General features: G+C 39.6%; 2 protein-coding genes across 2 annotated transcripts; both read left to right on the top strand.

The window, feature by feature from the left end:
- Positions 1 to 2,529: 2,529 nt before the first annotated feature.
- On the top strand, positions 2,530 to 6,503 carry LOC307250983 (X-linked interleukin-1 receptor accessory protein-like 2; the record flags this gene model as incomplete). Its single annotated transcript, XM_080028275.1, has 7 exons — positions 2,530 to 2,636; positions 3,675 to 3,861; positions 4,043 to 4,187; positions 4,837 to 4,960; positions 5,080 to 5,225; positions 5,724 to 5,876; positions 6,017 to 6,503. 7 exons carry the CDS (start codon positions 2,530 to 2,532, stop codon positions 6,370 to 6,372), a joined length of 1,218 nt encoding a protein of 405 aa, XP_079884401.1. The 3' UTR covers positions 6,373 to 6,503.
- A 3,911-nt stretch (positions 6,504 to 10,414) lies between these two features.
- Positions 10,415 to 18,333, top strand: LOC307249523 (rho-related GTP-binding protein RhoU-like). The gene is made up of 4 exons (XM_080026285.1): positions 10,415 to 10,984; positions 11,496 to 11,554; positions 12,523 to 12,711; positions 13,967 to 18,333. Exons 1-4 carry the CDS (start codon positions 10,708 to 10,710, stop codon positions 14,249 to 14,251), a joined length of 810 nt encoding a protein of 269 aa, XP_079882411.1. The 5' UTR covers positions 10,415 to 10,707; the 3' UTR covers positions 14,252 to 18,333.
- The last annotated feature ends 72 nt before the right edge of the window (positions 18,334 to 18,405 follow it).

The following is an 18,405-nucleotide window of genomic DNA, read 5'->3' as shown; positions in this document are numbered from 1 at the left end:
TAGATATGTGTTTTTTTTGTGTTACCTACTACATAGGGTTTTTTGTGCTACCTAACACATAGGGTTTTTTTGTGCTACCTAACACATAGGGTTTTTTTTGTGTTACCTACTACATAGGGTTTTTTTGTGCTACCTAACACAGGGTTTTTTGTGTGCTACCTAACACATAGGGTTTTTTTTTGTTCTACCTAACACAGGGTTTTTTTGTGCTAAATAACACATAGGGTTTTTTTTTGTGTTACCTACTACATAGTTTTTTTTGTTGTGCTACCTAACACATAGGGTTTTTTTTTGTGCTACCTAACACATAGGTTTTTTTTGTGTTACCTACTACATAGGGTTTTTTTGTGCTACCTAACACGTAGGGTTTTTTTGTGCTACCTAACACATAGGGTTTTTTTTGTGTTACCTGCTACATAGGTTTTTTTTGTGCTACCTAACACATAGGGTTTTTTTTGTGTTACCTACTACATAGGTTTTTTTTGTGTTACCTAACACATAGGGTTTTTTTTTGTGTTACCTACTACATAGGTTTTTTTTTTGTGTTACCTATTACATAGGTTTTTTTTGTGCTACCTAACACATAGGTAGCACAAAAAAAACCTATGTGTTAGGTAGCACAAAAAAAACCTAACACATAGGGTTTTTTTTGTGTTACCTACTACATAGGGTTTTTTTGTGCTACCTAACACATAGGGTTTTTTTTGTGTTACCTAACACATAGGGTTTTTTTTGTGTTACCTACTACATAGTTTTTGTTGTGCTACCTAACACATAGGTAGCACAAAAAAAAACTTATGTGTTAGGTAGCACAAAAAAACCCTATGTGTTAGGTAGCACAAAAAAAACCTAACACATAGGGGTTTTTTTGTGTAACCTACTACATAGGGTTTTTTGTGTGCTACCTAACACATAGGTTTTTTTGTGCTACCTATGTGTTAGGTAGCACAAAAAAAACCTATGTAGTAGGTAACACAAAAAAAACCCTATGTAGTAGGTAGCACAAAAAAAACCTATGTAGTAGGTAACACAAAAAGAAACCCTATGTGTTAGGTAGCACAAAAAAAACCTGTGTAGTAGGTAACACAAAAAAAACCCTATGTGTTAGGTAGCACAAAAAAAACCCTATGTGTTAGGTAACACAAAAAAAACCCTATGTAGTAGGTAACACAAAAAAAACCCTGTGTTAGGTAGCACAAAAAAAACCCTATGTAGTAGGTAACACAAAAAAACCCTGTGTTAGGTAGCACACAAAAAAACCATATGTAGTAGGTAACACAAAAAAAACCCTATGTGTTTGGTAGCACAAAAAAAACTCTATGTAGTAGGTAACACAAAAAAAACCTATGTAGTAGGTAACACATATCTATGTAGTAGCTACTACAATTTTGTGTACCTTATTGTAAAGTGTTACCAAATCATGTACACAAAAATAGATTTAACCAGTGCTTCCCTACTCAGCCCTGGGTCATATCTCAGATATCGATAAACTACTGATACATTCTCCCTCTTATCTTGTCAGAATGTAAATTATTTACAGACACACATGAAGCTCAAAGTATTACATATTTCACAAGGAATATATTCATACCACATATACGTTTTTTGTATGTGGTTGTGGACTGTCAAGAGACTTACCATATCTGTAATCTACAAGTGAGAGACAGTCCATGCTTAAGTTTTGTGATTTTTTTTGTATCAACTGATGATTGTCCTTGTGACTCTGTGCCATGCCAAGCACATTGTTCACTATCGACATGGTTATGACACATGTCACAAACAAAGCATTGGTCAGTGCTGGTTCCACAAAAAATGACCACATTCCCTATATAAAGTCATTCATCACAAGATCAAATTGCTACCAAGGAATTGGGATGTGGTCAGATTGCTCACATTGATTCTTAACAATACACTAATACTTGTGTATTATGATACTGACTCTGTTACCAACACCACTGTTGCTGAAATTTCAATATATTTTATATTTATATGTGGTGTAAAGACCCAAGTTGTCATCTCAACATGTAAAAAAATGTGCTACAAATCAACCTGTTAAACTGATTTTACTTGTAACTATACATTTAAGTAATTCAAGTGTAAACAAGTTATGTGTAGGACTATTTATAATCGTCTGGCCACAAATGTCAAACTATTCCCTTGAATTAACGTCTTGTTCATTCAGAATAAGAACAATTCTCTCATTCGTTGACAGCCAGCTTTTGTCCATTGACAGATTTTTTGATTACAAGCCTATAACTAGCCCCACTTGAGTGACGTTGTGAGCATACAATTTAGATATTTTGGACATGTCATCCTCACAAACCAGTTTATGTAGTTTCAAAACGTTAAATCAACCTAAATTTGTGACACGTATTCACAGGTGTGTGTCCCCGGAGACCCATAGACATATATGTCAAGGCAGGTGAGCTGGTGGCGCTGCATTGCCCTTGTTACAGAGGGAATAACTCTGGTGATGTTGAGCTGATATGGACCAGTGGCATCAGCCGAGGAAGGAATCTGACCAGCCACATGTCATGGGCTGAACAGAGGCAGACAGGCATGCTGCTTGATGGAAGGAGCCTTGTGATTCTCAGGGCTTCTGCAAACCATCAGGGGAATTACTCATGCTCTCTGGGGTAAAGTACAAACATTTCCTAATTGATAAACAGCATTCCTCTTTTACAAGGAAAACACATTATCTCCCGGGAGACACATTTCAGTTGCAGAGGCTTTCATTTATGAGTCTGACATTAAACAAGACTGTACAAGTGGCGTAAATAGTTCAGGCATGTAAACATATTTTACTCTCAAATGAGCTAATTAAGCTTTAGGCTAAGTAAAAGCTCAGATGGATGAGATCTGGCATATTACTTCTATTAGCAGGTACATCTTATTGAACGCAGAGTTATAGTTTTACCCTAGGTCTTGTGATTACCCTAGTAGTCAATCAACAACCGCTTATAGTATGCTGTGCAACCAGTGAGCCATTGAACTTGTTGTTTGCCATTATGGTAAACAAGGTTAAAAGTACAGCCATGCTAGCAGCTCTGTGATGATGCTGTACTTGCCAACATCAGAATGCTAACCTTCTAAAAAAAACAATGCTTTAACATGTTGATGCTTAGCAAGTAATGTTTACCAAGCACATCTTAATCTTAATTGACCTAAAGTTGCACTGAACACATACAGTATAGGAGGCGGATGGGATAGTTACTTTTGTCGTTATTTGGTCATAAACCAGAGTGTTTAACAAGATAACATTTGACATGATGGGGACTCCAGATAAAACGTAAGTGAATACAATTCCTTCTGAGGGGAGCATAGATGTCTGTATCAGATTTCATGGGAACCAAATCGGTCCAGTCAACAACGCAAAAAGGGCTGTGATCCTACATCCAGATTGTTCTGATGTAATGTGGGTGTTGCAGTAGGCTACAACACTGTTTCAGTAAACGAAAAATTTAATTAAAGGTCTGCTGTGATGTGGTGGTTGTAGATACCTACAGCAGGTCTTGCTTAACACTTTCTCACTGTTGTCTTGCCACACCAGATAGAAGAACAAATATATTTCTAAAACTGATCATTGTATAGCCAGTCTCATTGAAATGCTGTGCAAATGTTTAAAGATTAAACGTTAAATCTTCATGTGGACCTTTTCTGTATTGGCATGACAGGAATGACCTCAGCCAGTTCTGGTTCAGGTTGACAGTATACACAACACTGAGCAGAGAGTATGAAGAGAAGACCACATACTCTGTGATATGTTACACACAAGAAACCTGCAGACTGAATTGCCCTGCTGTAAATACCCCTGATGTTAATACTCAGAATATCACCAACAAGGGCATTATATGGCACAAGGTATTTAAACACATCAGATGATTTAATTGTTAAATTTGACTGTGACATACGAAGCTGCATATTGTCTAATTTACATTATTACTTTTTACAATGTATAAAAGTGCTTTTCAACCTTTTCAAGCTAAAACTGATTTTCATTCACTTAATGCTTAAATATCCGACTTAATATTCCATCTTGCAGAAAGGCGAGTCATTGTCAGAAGAAGCTTACTATTCAAGTGTGGAGAAGAGTGACCATGGTGTCTACACATGCACCAGATCTTACCTGTATCACGGTCAAACATATAACATGACCTTTACAGTGGTGCTTGACGTCCAACCAAACAGTATGAAAAAACACATATATTTATCTTCATATACTTCATACACTTAACGTGTCTGTTGGTTAATGCTTACTTAATGCTTAATAAGCATGAACTAACCATTACCTTATGGTTAATAACTGTTAAGTTAATGCTTAATAAGCAATAACTAAGCATTCACTTCCCGCAATGCTTAGTTAATGCTTAACTAAGTATTAGTAAACTTAGCATAGCTAATGCTTAACAGTTAGTTACTGATTGATAAGCATTAACTAAGCATTCACTTACCGCAATACTTAGTTAATGCTTAACTAAGTATTAGCTAACTTAGCATAGCTAATGCTTAACAGTTAGTTACTGATTGATAATCATTAACTACGCATTTACTAATTGTTAATAACATTAACAAATCATTAACTAACATTTAATTGATATGCCCTTATTGTAAAGTCTCACCCATGTTTGTCTTTTTAAGTGTTCCATGTTGTTTTCCTTCTGTTGCACAGAAATACTTGGGCAACCAATAATACTTACACCTCTTGAAAATGATGTATTTCATGTAGCTTTGGGTGAGTTTATGTGTACAAACAGACAGTCTACAATACACAATGGCCAATAGCTTTGAAAATAATAACTAATAATAAAAATTGTGTAAACTCTGCTTTTTCTATAGGCTCAACTGTGGTGATTGATTGCAAAGCCGTTATATATTCAGAATTTGATGAGGTGTTCTGGTTGAGTGGAAACTCATTTGTGGAAACTGACGACAGCTTCCCAGTTTTCTACAATTACACACGGTAAACTCTTCACACAGATGTACCCACTCTTACAAGTGTAGGTTAGGAAGTGGACATGTTCTATCATAGCGAACTGTTATGTTACTGAATCTTCCTTGGTCCTTTTCTTTCATTTCCAGGGAGAATAATGGCGAAGGAATAAACATGACAGCATCTCTAGTCTTCAAACAAGTGTCAGAAGACGATTTATCAACAAATTACACCTGTAAACTTGAGTCTGCTTCGGAGCCCTCAAACTTTGTCACCATCACCTTGGCCAAAAAAGGTAAACGAGATGAATGGATAGGCAGAGCTTTGGCAATAGTGTTAGTGGCTTATCAGCTGTTGATCCACTCAGTTGGACTTGTTCTGAAAATATCTACTCCACACATTAAATTTGACGGCAAAATTTCATCTGGCATATCTGCTACCGAATATAATTTTCAACGTAGTGTGTCCTTTATGTCCCCACAGCTTATCCATTGTCCCTCTCCATGGCTCTCTGCATTGTGGGCTTTGTGGTGATAATTGTTTTTTTAACAGTAGTTGTTTGTTTGAAATTAAAATGGACGTCACCGTTTTCCTGCGAAACACTTGCTATTGCAGCTCCTCAGGTGGGGATTAAAAAAAAGTGTATATTTGTTTGAAATAACGATTGTGTAACAGGTACATATATAACCCCATGATTACCTGTTGAAGAAAGCAGACAGCCATGTAGTCTATGACTGCATCAGTATATGTGACGGCACTGACAAGCTGTTGCTGTTTGATTTTGTTTGCTTAGATGGAAAGAGCTACGATGCCTTCTTGATGTTTTACGAGAGCGACACAGACACAGGACTAAATGAAGAGGAAAGAGAAAGGCTGGAGAGTGTTTTGGAAGAGCAGTTTGGTTACAGTGTCTGTCTTTTTGATCGTGACATCTCACCAGGGAAAGGTATGGTATTGAATTTATTATAATGAAAGAATGCATGCAATATTTGTACAAAAATATCAATCATGAAATGAATGGCTTATGTAAAGTTTGAATAACATCTTAGTATAGTAACGTACAATCTGAACTCTGATTGATTGCAGCTGAAGCTGAGGCAGTGTTAGACTGTGTAGACCAAAGTCGGAGCATGGTTCTGGTTCCCAACTCTTTACATCCCTGCCCAGGAGGGTCCAGCCTGCTGAGTGCCATCCAAACAGCCCTTGTGGAGAGTCAAACTTACTTGGTTTTTATCAAAACAGAGTCAACAGGATTGTTGAAGACAGGGTTCGTTACCAGAGGACTTGCAGCTTCTCTGCGAGGCTGGAGACTGTGTCACCTGGAGAGGCAAACACTCCATGCCCACCTCATCCTCTTTCTGGAAGCAGCTATGTTATTACCTACCCGCCCCTCAGAATTTACCAAAAATAAGGCTTTTACCTCAGACAGCTACCCTGGATGATAACGCTTAAAATATTAAACAAAGTCAGAATGAATAGCCCATATCATACGTATGTAAATGACATGATAAATAATATAGGCTGACCAAGTCACACAGTTGACAGCTTCCATAGGCATAACAGATTTCATATTTGACTTGTTTTCACAGAATCACTCATTTCATTGTTTTAATTATTTCTATTTAATTTGCATATTGTTAACACAGTATATTAAAGATCTTTGTATGCTTCACAATTTATCTAAATTCCTCATTATTGAAAATCCTCATACATGCGCGATGTGTGCTTGTGTATGGTCATATCCCCGTGAAAGGCCGCGATTTGCAGTAAATAAATGTCCACATGTGACTCCAAGTGTCTCTGCAGGCTATTTAAAAAGAAATCAAGCAAGTAGACTAATAATAACATTAATGAATTATTGGTTATTGCATCACAGAAGGCCTATTGGCTTATAATAATAAAAAAACACCAACTTAACTATGTTTACAGTTTAAAAATGTTTTGAATGAAATGCAAACCTCAGTGAATCATTTGCTCTTGTTTCTCTGTCCTGAGATTCACACAGACTGAGCAGTCTTGTTTAAATGTTACAAATTGAGCTAATAAACTGAACTTTGATTTTTTTTGCTGCAGAAGTTATGTCAGCTAATTTTTGTTATCTAATTTGATAATAAGGTGATTGTATGCAGAATGCTCGTGCCAGAAACTCATACAGTGGTGGTTTTGTACAGATAGATAAATAAATATTAGCAGGTTCTCAATAGTATTTCAATTTAGGAAGGGGGGGGGGGGGGTGCGAAAAAATGTCTGTCCCCTAGGGGGGGCATGACAGAAAATAATTGAGAACCACTGCCTTAACTCATTCCTAGTTCCACTCCATAAATCACAACATGCTTCGTCAGTGTAGTGGTGCCCTCTCCTGGAGAGCCAAAGGACTGCATATCGTTCAACTCTCCCCACTCTGTCCACAGCACACGGTTTATCGGTGGAATACATCTCATTGAGTAAATCAATCTTTTTCATCGCAGACATTTTGAATGGATGAAGATGATGGTTAGTTTTTTATTTAGCTTTCAGTTGTAGGCCTATTTGAAAGCTAGTTAGCTGCATTTATCTTCTTTTTGTTTTGTATTTTCAATTGGCATGGGATAATCTACTGTGTCACATGAAGCTGCCATGCTGCGGGCCAGAACATCCAACCTTTTAGTTAATAGCCGACTGCTCTAATTGATTGAACACCTGTGACTATCAGCTAAGCGGTGTCATCTATCTCAAAACCCCACTTTCCTGATTGGGCTGTTAGCACCTGTTAACCCCACCCACATGATTGGACCAGTAGCGCCTATTATCACGCTATCATTGCTCTACAATAACAAGAAGGCTACAGTAGGCCACTTCTTTTGTATATTTTGTTTTTAGTTGTTATTTTTGTTTTTTTATAGGGAAATAAAGAAAACGAAGGTTTTAATTGAAATGTATTAACAAGTGCTGTGTAGTCATAGTTGCCTATTCACCATGTCCACTAGATGACGCAAACGGCCTATCAGTAAGCTAGTCTATGACTGTAGTCTACTACAGTAGCCTATCATTATAAAGTGTTTGTGTTTTGATTGAATATTTCCATTTTATACTCACACTACACTTCCACTACATTCATCTAACTGACAGGTGTCATTGTTACATTTCAGATTAAGACTTGTTATTCAAAATATTGTAGCCTATTCATACCAATCATGATGCATTTTTGTAGCCTATACAACTCGACACACTTGGCTTCCTATATTTTGCCTATGCTATATTATGTTAAAAGTAAAACACAATATAGGCCCATTATTGGCCATATATAAAAATATATATATATAGGGGAGAACAGGGTAATCTGAGACACTTTTTACATTTGCTCCCCTCAAAGCGAGCTAAAATGATTTATCACTCAAATTTACACATTTCCCATTAATTCAGGATGTTTCCTAGAAATGGGCATTAGCAGAATTTTTTCAAGACAAAGGGCAGTGAAATTATGATTGTTTTAAAAAAAGTTGTCATGTGGCTCACTTTACCCCAGCTGTGGGGTAAACTGATCCACTTACTTTTTACACTCTGAAACTACCATAACAACACATATTGTAACAGTAAGTATCCTGAAAGCTAGCCTCACATTCCAGAACTAATGTCGGACTAGTAAAAGAATGATGGGGTTTGGTCAATTAAGCAAAGCAAATTTTCTAAACACTTGAAAGTAACTCTGAACAAAATCAAATACAAAATATTATAATTCTAAAGGTTTTAATAAGATTCAAATGAAAGATAGAACCAGTTAGATTAGAACACAGTCTGGGGGTCAGAACACAGGACCCTTAGAGCCAGCTTGTGTCTGGGCGTCAAAGCATAGGAAAATCAGAACCAGCGAGAACAGCCTGGGATTCAGAACACAGGAGAAGACCCAACTGGATAACATCAGCCTGTCATACTCTACAACTTGGCCTACTCTACATTCCAGCCCTGAAGGTTACAGGGAAAGATGAGATGGTGCTCTTTCCGTGTGGTTACCCCAGGTCGTCTTCCTGGTGTATTTCCTTGGCATGATGGCTTTTCTACAATGTGTATGACATTAAAATAAAACACGTCATGTAATATTACATTAAAATATGTTTAAGACTAAACTTAACTTGTGCCTCATGGTGGGGAAAAGTGAGACAGTGGCTCACTTTCCCCAACAGCATTTGGCTCACTTTCCCCCACCACCACAATTTGAGAAAAAACTACCTCTCTTAGCATTTCAGGCTAATCTTTAGCTAATATCATCACATGGTTTTATATGTTGGTAGTTCATCAACACGTATGATATAAGTTTTTCTACGTGAATACATTTGCTTTGGCACAACAGTTGATTAAAGAGATCCTATTATACTACTTTTCTGGTCTTAATTTCTTGTTAAAAACTGCTATAGAGCAACCTGACACGAATCACATCACAAAAAATTATGTAGATTTTCGGGACACTCTTCCTCTTACCCTAGCGAGCACAGCAGTCTCTCTCTACACACTGCTTTGAGCTTCTCCGCCCCTCCCCCCCTGCTGCAAACCCCACTCCGTTGTGATTGGTTACCTTCCTTCCAGCAGCGGGAGATTTTCAGGAAGGTGGGGGCATGCAGCTGGAGCTTGCCTGAGCAGCATTAAAATACATGGAAACATCCGGGTGGCGGGTGCGTGACTCAAACTACCCGGAAATTTGAACAAGTTATTTCTCGACCGGCTGCCATAGTTTTTAGTGCTCTGCATAGCCACCCCAGACGGTCAGCAGGGAATACGTCGAAATGCATATACGTAATTATTTGATACGCTAGTATGGTTAAACATGACTATAAATCATTATAACAACGTGTATAGGTCATAAAAGTCAAAAAGTATCATAGGTCGTCTTTAAGTTGACAGCAAGAAAATTTACTTTTACATGCAAAATACCTATTTTGGTGAAAAAAACATGCTTACCACAGCACCATGAGGTCCTCTCTTTCAGGGCCATGGGGAAATGAGAGGGGCTTGAAAACATATATCTCACATGACCACAAATGTTTTCCGTTGCCTAGATAGGCTACAGGGGGTGGCTCAAATTACCTGATGCCTCAGATTCCCCCGTTCTCCCCTAATATAATATTACAGGCTGTATTTTCGCCTATAAAAAAAATAATGTTGATCCAGATGACAAACAAAACTACAAAAGCCTCGTATTAAATGAACTTGACTAGAGTCAGTGGAAAATGATGGTTATAATTAGCCTATGCTATCATTCCTAATGGGAATAAAATCCAGGGGAAAAGAAAGGACAGTTAGAAGGAAACTGAGAGGAAACTTTTATTATAGGCAGAAGCATAAATATTCACAACTGTTAAAACATTGGATGGTTTGCCTTTTAAAGGATGGGAAATCAACGCGCGCGCGCGCGCACACACACACGCACACACACACCCCGTGATGTCATCTGAAGGGGAGTCCGGCTTTGTGCATCGGACAACCGGACCGACAGACTGTAACGAACGGCTGACGTAGCCTAATTGAACCATGCTCTTTACAGTAGGCTAATCCATGTTTTAATTAACCTCGGAACTTGAAATGGACACAGTTTCAGTGTTTTGGTTGTGTGGGGGGGAGCAGAAGTTCAAATAGTTTTAATCTGAACCATGGAAAGTGACAGAAGGCGGACAGCAGCGACAACAAAAAAAGTCATTTGACAAAACCTCGCCGTGGCCCGCCGACTGATAACGGAAGAATGGGCGATGTGAGAAGAACTGGCCAAAACCGGGACTGAGCCTCCTGGCCGGGTCACTCCGAGCTCCATGTCACCCTCTTCTCCGTGCCAGATGCCTCGGCGGGGCGACGGGGGCTACAAGCCGGCGCCGGTGTCCCCTGCTCCGCCTGTCCCGCCCAGGAGGCTCCGGAGCCGGGACAGGGGCACTGGCAGGACGCGGCGGTCCGGGACAGGGGCAGCGGAGAGGCGCGCCAAGTGTGTGCTCGTGGGAGACGGAGCTGTGGGGAAAACCAGCCTGGTGGTTAGCTACACAACCAACGGGTATCCCACCGAGTACGTCCCGACCGCCTTTGACAACTTCTCAGGTAAAATAATAAAAAAAAAAATTATTTAATAGGCTGCTGGTTTGACTTTCGATCAGCTGGAGATAGGATAGGCCTACTTTTTAGGAAGAACTGCTTTAATCTTGAATTAGAATTTACAAAATGTGTGTATTGTGGTAATGTATTCATAGTCCAGCTATCAATAGTTTTTGCTGAACTGTTTATGTGTGTTTTTAAAAACTTTTCAGTAGTTTATTTCTTGTAACCTACATAAATAAGCATTCTCAGTTTAGGCAAACAGTCCATGTCTTTAAAGTTGTGATTGTGAATACAAAATCTTTGTGATTTGTTTTTGTTTATCACTGAAACAGAAGCTCATCAAATTAAATTGACTTTTATTAGGCTATGTCGATGACCAATTAGGTGACTGAGGGAACTTGTGTGTGAAATGTGTTATTCAGTGAATAGCTCAATTATTCCTCATTGTGTGTGTGTGTGTGTGTGTGTGTGTGTGTGTGTGTGTGTGTGTGTGTGTGTGTGTGTGTGTGTGCAGCGGTGGTATCAGTGGACGGACAGCCAGTGAAACTACAGCTCTGTGACACAGCTGGACAGGTCAGTGATCTCTAACACACACACACAAACATACACACACACACACGCACACAAGAGCACACTCACACACAGCGAGAGGCAGCATTTCCTGTTGTAGGTTTATTTGTGTCTGAAACAATGCCTCTGACTTGGTGGGGGGGGGGGTCAAATCTTTTTTTTTTAACTGATACAGCTACACAGGAAGTGTTGGGAGAAAAAGAGGTATCACTATAGACAGCAAGGCCTCACACAAGCCTTTTTTAATTGAAAACTATAGTCTTTTCCAAAACTTTACAGACTCCCACATATTTTGTCATGGGGACGCACCATTTTACACAACAGATCTTTGACAATACAGTTTAATAGATATTAAAGATTCATAGATAATTGGTTCACATATGAGAATTAGTCCCAGACTGTTCATGCTTTACAATACAGTATATCTCAGTTAAATTTAGTTCCAGTCTCGGTGGGCTCTGTCTCTGTCCAGGAAACCATCTGCTGGGTCTTTTCCTAGGAAAAAAATTATCTCGCACACAGGAAGTGATGCAGCTTACGTCTCTGTTTGTAGCCACAGCAGCTGTTTGTCTGGAAAATAATACAAGGACAATAGGAGGACATTCTGCTTACGACTGACGGTTACATCGAGAGCTAAATGTTCACCTCAAAAGCAGTCATAGTTATCTTTTCAAACGGATTTAAAAAACAACAACAGATAATTAACTGTATTGCGTTGTATACCCAGGTTTTTTCCGTGGAGGAACAGCAGTTTGTGTGTATAATTTTTAGTTTTTAGGTATGAAATGAGGGCAGAGGACTAAAGTGTGTGATGAGGCAAACTGTCATTGCTATTCATCCGTCATTAAAAGTAGATCCTTCTGTTGTGTTAGAATGATAGACTGTACTGACATGGTGTTGCTGCACTCATTTCTGGTCCAAATACTATAGGCTACTTAAAAAGCCCAATTCTCCCCCTTAACCTTCACCAGGATGAGTTTGACAAGCTGCGGCCTCTGTGCTACACCAGTGCAGATGTGTTCCTGCTGTGCTTCAGTGTGGTCAGCCCCGCCTCCTTCCAGAACGTCCCTGAGAAGTGGATCCCAGAGATCCGCAGACACGCCCCCCTCGCCCCGCTGGTCCTCGTCGGGACGCAGTGCGACCTCCGAGAAGATGTCAAGGTGGGTTTTTATTGGAGGGGGGGGGGGGGGGGGGGGTTGTGTGTGATGAGAAACAGATATAAAAATGTCATACATGCAGCACTTCAAGATGCTCCGAGGAACTTTCAGTTTGTGTTCATTCTCACAACCCCTTTGGACAAGTATTTTTTTTACTACGCCAGCTGTAGTTCCTGGGTGAGCGTGTATACCCATGACAAAGTCATTATGAAAAACTATATATAAGATGAGCACAAGTTGCACTGATGGTCTCGTTTGCTACATGTCATTTATGATCATCAGAGGAAAAATTTGACTGTTTCAGAAATGTTTAAATGTTCCTTGTAGCACCTGTAAGGGCAGGAGGAACGAGCATCGACTTTCTCTCATATAAGAAATACTTGCCCTACGCCAGACAAAGAATCACTTTATTTTTACCAACACAAACCAATGCCACTGGCATTAAATACAGGCTTTAAGTCTTCATGGTATAAATGTTCAGATTATTGTATCACTTTTTGATATTAGGCCTTTTTTACAGCAAACATTTAAAGTTGTTCATATAGTAAAAGCACAGTAATACACTGACACTCAAAACCCCCTTTGTCAGATAACTGACATAAAAAATAAACATAGGTAGGACACTGATAAAATGTGTCATAAAGCTATTGTCCCAACAGCACCGTCCTTGAACAGAGGATGTTGTTTTGCTACTGTCTATCCATGTCTTTGTGTAAAAAAGCAACAGTTTAGCCTTTCATCCAGCTGCATACTGGGTTGAGAAAACAGTCCTATGTGAAGCCAAGTGAACAGCGCAGCAACATGACCATATAAAGAAGTCCGAAACACTATGATGTCACTGTGTGCCCGAGTTGAAACAGCGCACTTCATTATTTGACACTTTGGCATTGGTTAACATGAGTAAGACTATCCAACATTTTAACAACAACATTTATGGGTCAGAAAAGAACAGAAAATCATAAAAGGTCTGTTCAAGTGTCCCAGTGAGAGATCACAGTGAGACAGTGCAACCTTAATAATAGAACCTTATACACAATATCAATATTTTGCAAGTTATGTAATGTTTAACCATGTTTAATTCTGTATTTGTTTTTTGAAGCCAATCTAGCAGCACATGTGAGGATCCATCTATTTGCAGGATGCCTAACAAATGCTCAAAAAAGATCCAATACAATGGTCATTGATGACTGATAAATCACTAATTCCATATACAAGATCTCAAGCAGTGTATTAACATAGTGTCGACTACTATCCGTAGGTTCTCATTGACCTGGCAAAGTACAGGGAGCGACCAGTGGACCCCGCAGATGCCAGGGACTGTGCGATGGAGATAGGAGCTGTGGCCTACATGGAGTGCTCTTCCCTGACCCAGAAGAACTTGAAAGAGGTGTTTGACACTGCCATACTGGCCAGCCTGCAGAACCACAACTCCCATAAGCACCCGAGAGGGAAACAGAAACGTCAGAAAAAGCAAAGGCAGAAACCGGACAAGATGAAGAGTCTGTCCAAGTCGTGGTGGAAAAGGTACTGCTGCGTGGCCTAGAGCAGATCTGGGATGAATCTAATGTCTGAGACTCCAACCCTCTGTTGACTCTATCCTGGTCTGGAATCAGCTGGGTTAGTGTTCTGTCTGGACTGGCTTTCAGTTTGGGTTTCTCTCTCTAGTGGAGCCTGATGTTGAGCAGGACCTCGACCGGACTGTGGCAGGGAACCATAGTAAGACTGTCGCAGATCTAAAAACTTTTTTTTTTTTTGTGATTCTTTCTGTTTTGTGAGTCTTATCAAGCTTTACTACTGAGCCCGGCCTGGTTCTAGCAGATCCTGCTCTGAAAACACAGCAGTCCTGCCATGTCCCTTTACCAAAAGCCTTTGAATCTTAGCCGGCTTCCAGTTTGAGCCCTCTGCAGGACAAGGTTCTCCTTCCTTTCCTGGAGTTTAACTGGTCTGAAACATTCTCTGGGACTAACAGAAGACCATCTTCATACCATGGTGGATGTGACAATGTTGTTTATGATCAGACCAGTCCAAATATGAACAAGAACAGGAACTATGAAATTCTTGCTTAACTTTAAAATGTTATTTGGAATAGTGTTAAGTCTGGTGTTCTGGTGAAAAACTTTACCAACGTATTGTAGATTTCTGTAGCCTTGGTATGTGACTTGGAGGTTGTTTCTAAAATTGGTCTGGTCTCCAACATTCATGATTGAGAGGAACTGCTGGCCGAATATAGAGCAAGTCTCAGACCAAACTTGTCCATATTTACATGAAAAGAAGAAGTCTTTTTGCTTTGTATGACACAATCACTGGACATGATTTAAGTCAGGACTCAGTCAACAAATCCAGCTCATGGTTGATTTTTTAGAGCTTTTTTTTTTCCTACAATTTACTTTAAGGCCCATACAGCTCATCTGAAATGGTTAACTTGTATTTTAGTCTTGATCTGAACTATGTATTGAACTAGGTCTACCTTGGTTTGTAGTGTTCATGTTCGGCCGCTGTTTAGCCCAGAATGGGGATACGTTTGGTTAGTCTCAGTCTTTAGTGTCCTATCATATCTTATGTCGAACCGAACAATTGCAGATGTTTTTTCTGCCTGTGAAGGTAAAAAGCCCTTCTGGCCATTGATCTTCATTGCCCACATCCATTCTACATTCAGTACTGAGGAACTATACAGCCTTTGCCGTACAAATGTAGAAAAAAAGAGCAATAATCCAACTGTGGTGTACTGTGGACCGCAGTACCACAGACTTCTGGCAAGTATTGCACTTAACCAGGCAGGGAGAAGTTTTTGTAATGTTAGTGTTTTGTCCTGTACATCATGACCACATTGTTCCACAAGCCCTCAACTTTGCTCTGTACGATCGCCAAGCAGCTACTGTAGAGGAGGACTTTATCACACGCAAAGAAAGAATTGAGTCCAAAACTGAAAATGCCACGATTTCGAAACGTTTCTCTTGGATCTGTTGGCAGGCAAATGCTTTATCGGTTTCAGACGTTTGTTTTGTTCTGTTTGCCATGCGTTTGATTTATCCTCCCAGACACTCAACCAGCCTTAACTGTGAGCACTTAACGGGATTAGATCAACCAAGTGCTCTTTGCATGTGTTTAAATCTATGGCACTGAGTCAGCTATTTGTTTGTGTTGGTTTGCAAAAACAAAGATGGGTTTATGTCTTAGCTTTTCAGTGCAACTGTATATCTAATACTGTGAAGTTTGAGTTATGTACACATCCCTTTTAAGTAGTTTTGAGCCATAGTTTGATTAATCTTGTCGCTCTGCATTTGTTCCCTCTACAGAAAATATGATCTTCTGTTTTATTACATTGGGAACCATTGGCCATTTTAAACCATTCTCTCTCCAACAGATTAAAGCTTTTTATGTGTTGCACAACAGAAATAAAAATGTGTGGCTGTCGAACCCCCAGCTGCCACACCTTCCTTTGTACATTGTAGTAACTAAAACAGAAGAAACACAATGATTTACTGCTATTTCTCTACAGTGCCTTGGGTATATCTCTATGTAGAAAAAAGTCAATCGCACCAGTTATTTTAACTCTGTGTTTCTGACGATTTTCCCGAAGAAGTCATCAATATTTTTCCTCTTGAGGGGGATTTATTAGATCCTTCCTGGGCTCAGGGTGGGGGGCTTTAAATTATGAGTGTGAAACAGCTGTTAGCTCAGAGTCAAGGAAGCTATGAACTCAAGCATCAATTCATTATTTTTAGTGAGTGGGTCAATGTCAGTTCTCTTCTGGTGTGAAATGTGGTGAGCTGTGGTGGGTCTTGAAACTTAATGAATAAATAATACATTTTACATTCAACTATACTGTGTAGGAAACATGTTGTTTGACGCACCCGGTAATATAACATTTAAGTAACAAAATAGAAATGAAAATTAAACAGATTTCACAGTTTGGCGTTCATGCAGCCTTTTTTTCTGTTTGGTCAGTTCAAACCGAGACAAGACCGCCAGAACTTGTACAATCATACTGGGGTATTTTTAAGTTTCCACAGACAGATATCGGCACCAGAATTTGGTTCCTACCAGACGTTTCTGCGAAGATGTCCTTGTGTAACCTAAGCTGTTTTTTTTTTCACAACCTGGCAACAAGTTGTTTTCTCACAAATGTGCATATAGTGTTGTTTTATACTGTAGCTCACCCCTTAATGTTTGTCAATGACAAGTTCAGTGCCAACTATAAAACTGTGACTTTCTGATTTGACGATTGCCAGCGATGTTTGGTAGCTTTTTGGCTGAAGATGTTACAACCGCGACTGAATGGGTTCACTGTGTCCATGTTTTACTCAGCAAATGCATTGTTTCTCGCCGGGGCAAAAGGCATAATAAGTTGCTTGTCTTGCTGTTTGTGTGCAGTCCTGGCTGAGGGTGGATTTTAGTAGAGTAAAGGTCACACAAAGACCCTTATGATAGCTGGCATTTCCTCTGCCGGCCTTTTCTCATCCTTACCTGCTTAAAGGCCTAAGTATCATTTATGGAGAGCACAGCAAGTTTCTCCCCATGGTGCCGTTGAAGATGTACAATAGTCTAGTGTGTGATTCGGGCCTGCATTCATACTAAGAAAAGTATCAACCCGTGTCAAGTTATCTCTGTTTAAATACCTTAAAGCAGCATAGCAAAAAAGCAATAATATGTGATACAGTAGCACAAGTAAAGAAGAGTCACAGAGTCAGCTGACTTGGTGATGTTAGTCATACAGCAAGCTAGCGAACATACCAGACCAAGAAATGTGTTAGCACCAAATCTCACCAATTTATGAAGAGTTTATTCATATTTTCATGTACAAGATTGTGTTCGTTCTTTTTTTTCTGACATAGTCCTGCTTTAGTGTTCCAGTTGTTTTCGAGGAATAGGCTGCAGTGCATGTCCTGTGTGACAGATGAATGGCTCGGTCATGTTGAACAGACAGGTCCCTGAAAGTGAACCATGGCATATAAAGACAGTCAGAGAATAGAAGTGATGGTGAGCATTGTGCTGCAAAGTCTTGTGTTTTGTTGAAGGTCAGAAAGAAAATGTAAATGTTGAGTGTTTGGGACGGGGGCAAAGTCTGGATGTGGACTGTAGTGTGTATGACATATACTGTGGGAGGTTTGAAAGATACACAGTTACTGCAATGGCTGACTTGAGTAATGGTGATTCATTTGGTGTTGGAATGGGTTTTGCAAGTGGATCGAAATCGAAGACAGTTGATCTGCCAAGCACCTATACTGACACTGCTGAATGAGGGACTGACTGTAAGCAAACCGGTGTTGAGTTGACTTTAACTTGACACTAAATGCCCATATGTCTCCGACTGTTTATTGCATAAGAATATCCCATGAAGTTCAGTGAGTTTAATTACAAGCAGACAGCGTGCGGGAAAGGGACAGAAGGCTTCAGCCTTGAGATTACATTGTTTTATTAAGGTTAAGGCCCCCCTAAAGCCCACCTGAGCTCTCTCACATGGGACACCAGCTGAGAACTTCTCTTAGGGAAACCCAACCCCTCGGCCAGCACCATGTTTCCATTATTCCTGCTTGTTGAAAAAAACATTGTAGCAGAGAGCGCTCTGCAGCAGTCTTCCCTGTTTAACTGAGGGCATCAAAGATGTGTTTGTACAAGAGTTGTATACCCTGAGAAATAAAGAATATTTGATATAATACGTGCTGTGTGTTTTGATGATTTTGAGGGCTCATGGCT

Source organism: Ammodytes marinus, assembly GCF_949987685.1.
Source record: "Ammodytes marinus genome assembly, chromosome: 1".
In the NCBI taxonomy this organism is placed as follows: domain Eukaryota; kingdom Metazoa; phylum Chordata; class Actinopteri; order Uranoscopiformes; family Ammodytidae; genus Ammodytes; species Ammodytes marinus.
The sequence above is the reverse complement of the archived record's forward strand: the minus strand, read 5'-3'. Positions and strand labels throughout refer to the sequence as shown.

Excerpts from the sequence above, each read along its gene's own strand:
- LOC307249523 (XM_080026285.1), top strand. The coding sequence starts at position 10,708 with ATGTCACCCTCTTCTCCGTGCCAGATGCCTCGGCGGGGCGACGGGGGC. Across the intron at positions 11,555-12,522 it reads TCTGTGACACAGCTGGACAG|GATGAGTTTGACAAGCTGCG; the intron begins GTCAGTGATCTC and ends AACCTTCACCAG. Across the intron at positions 12,712-13,966 it reads ACCTCCGAGAAGATGTCAAG|GTTCTCATTGACCTGGCAAA; the intron begins GTGGGTTTTTAT and ends TACTATCCGTAG.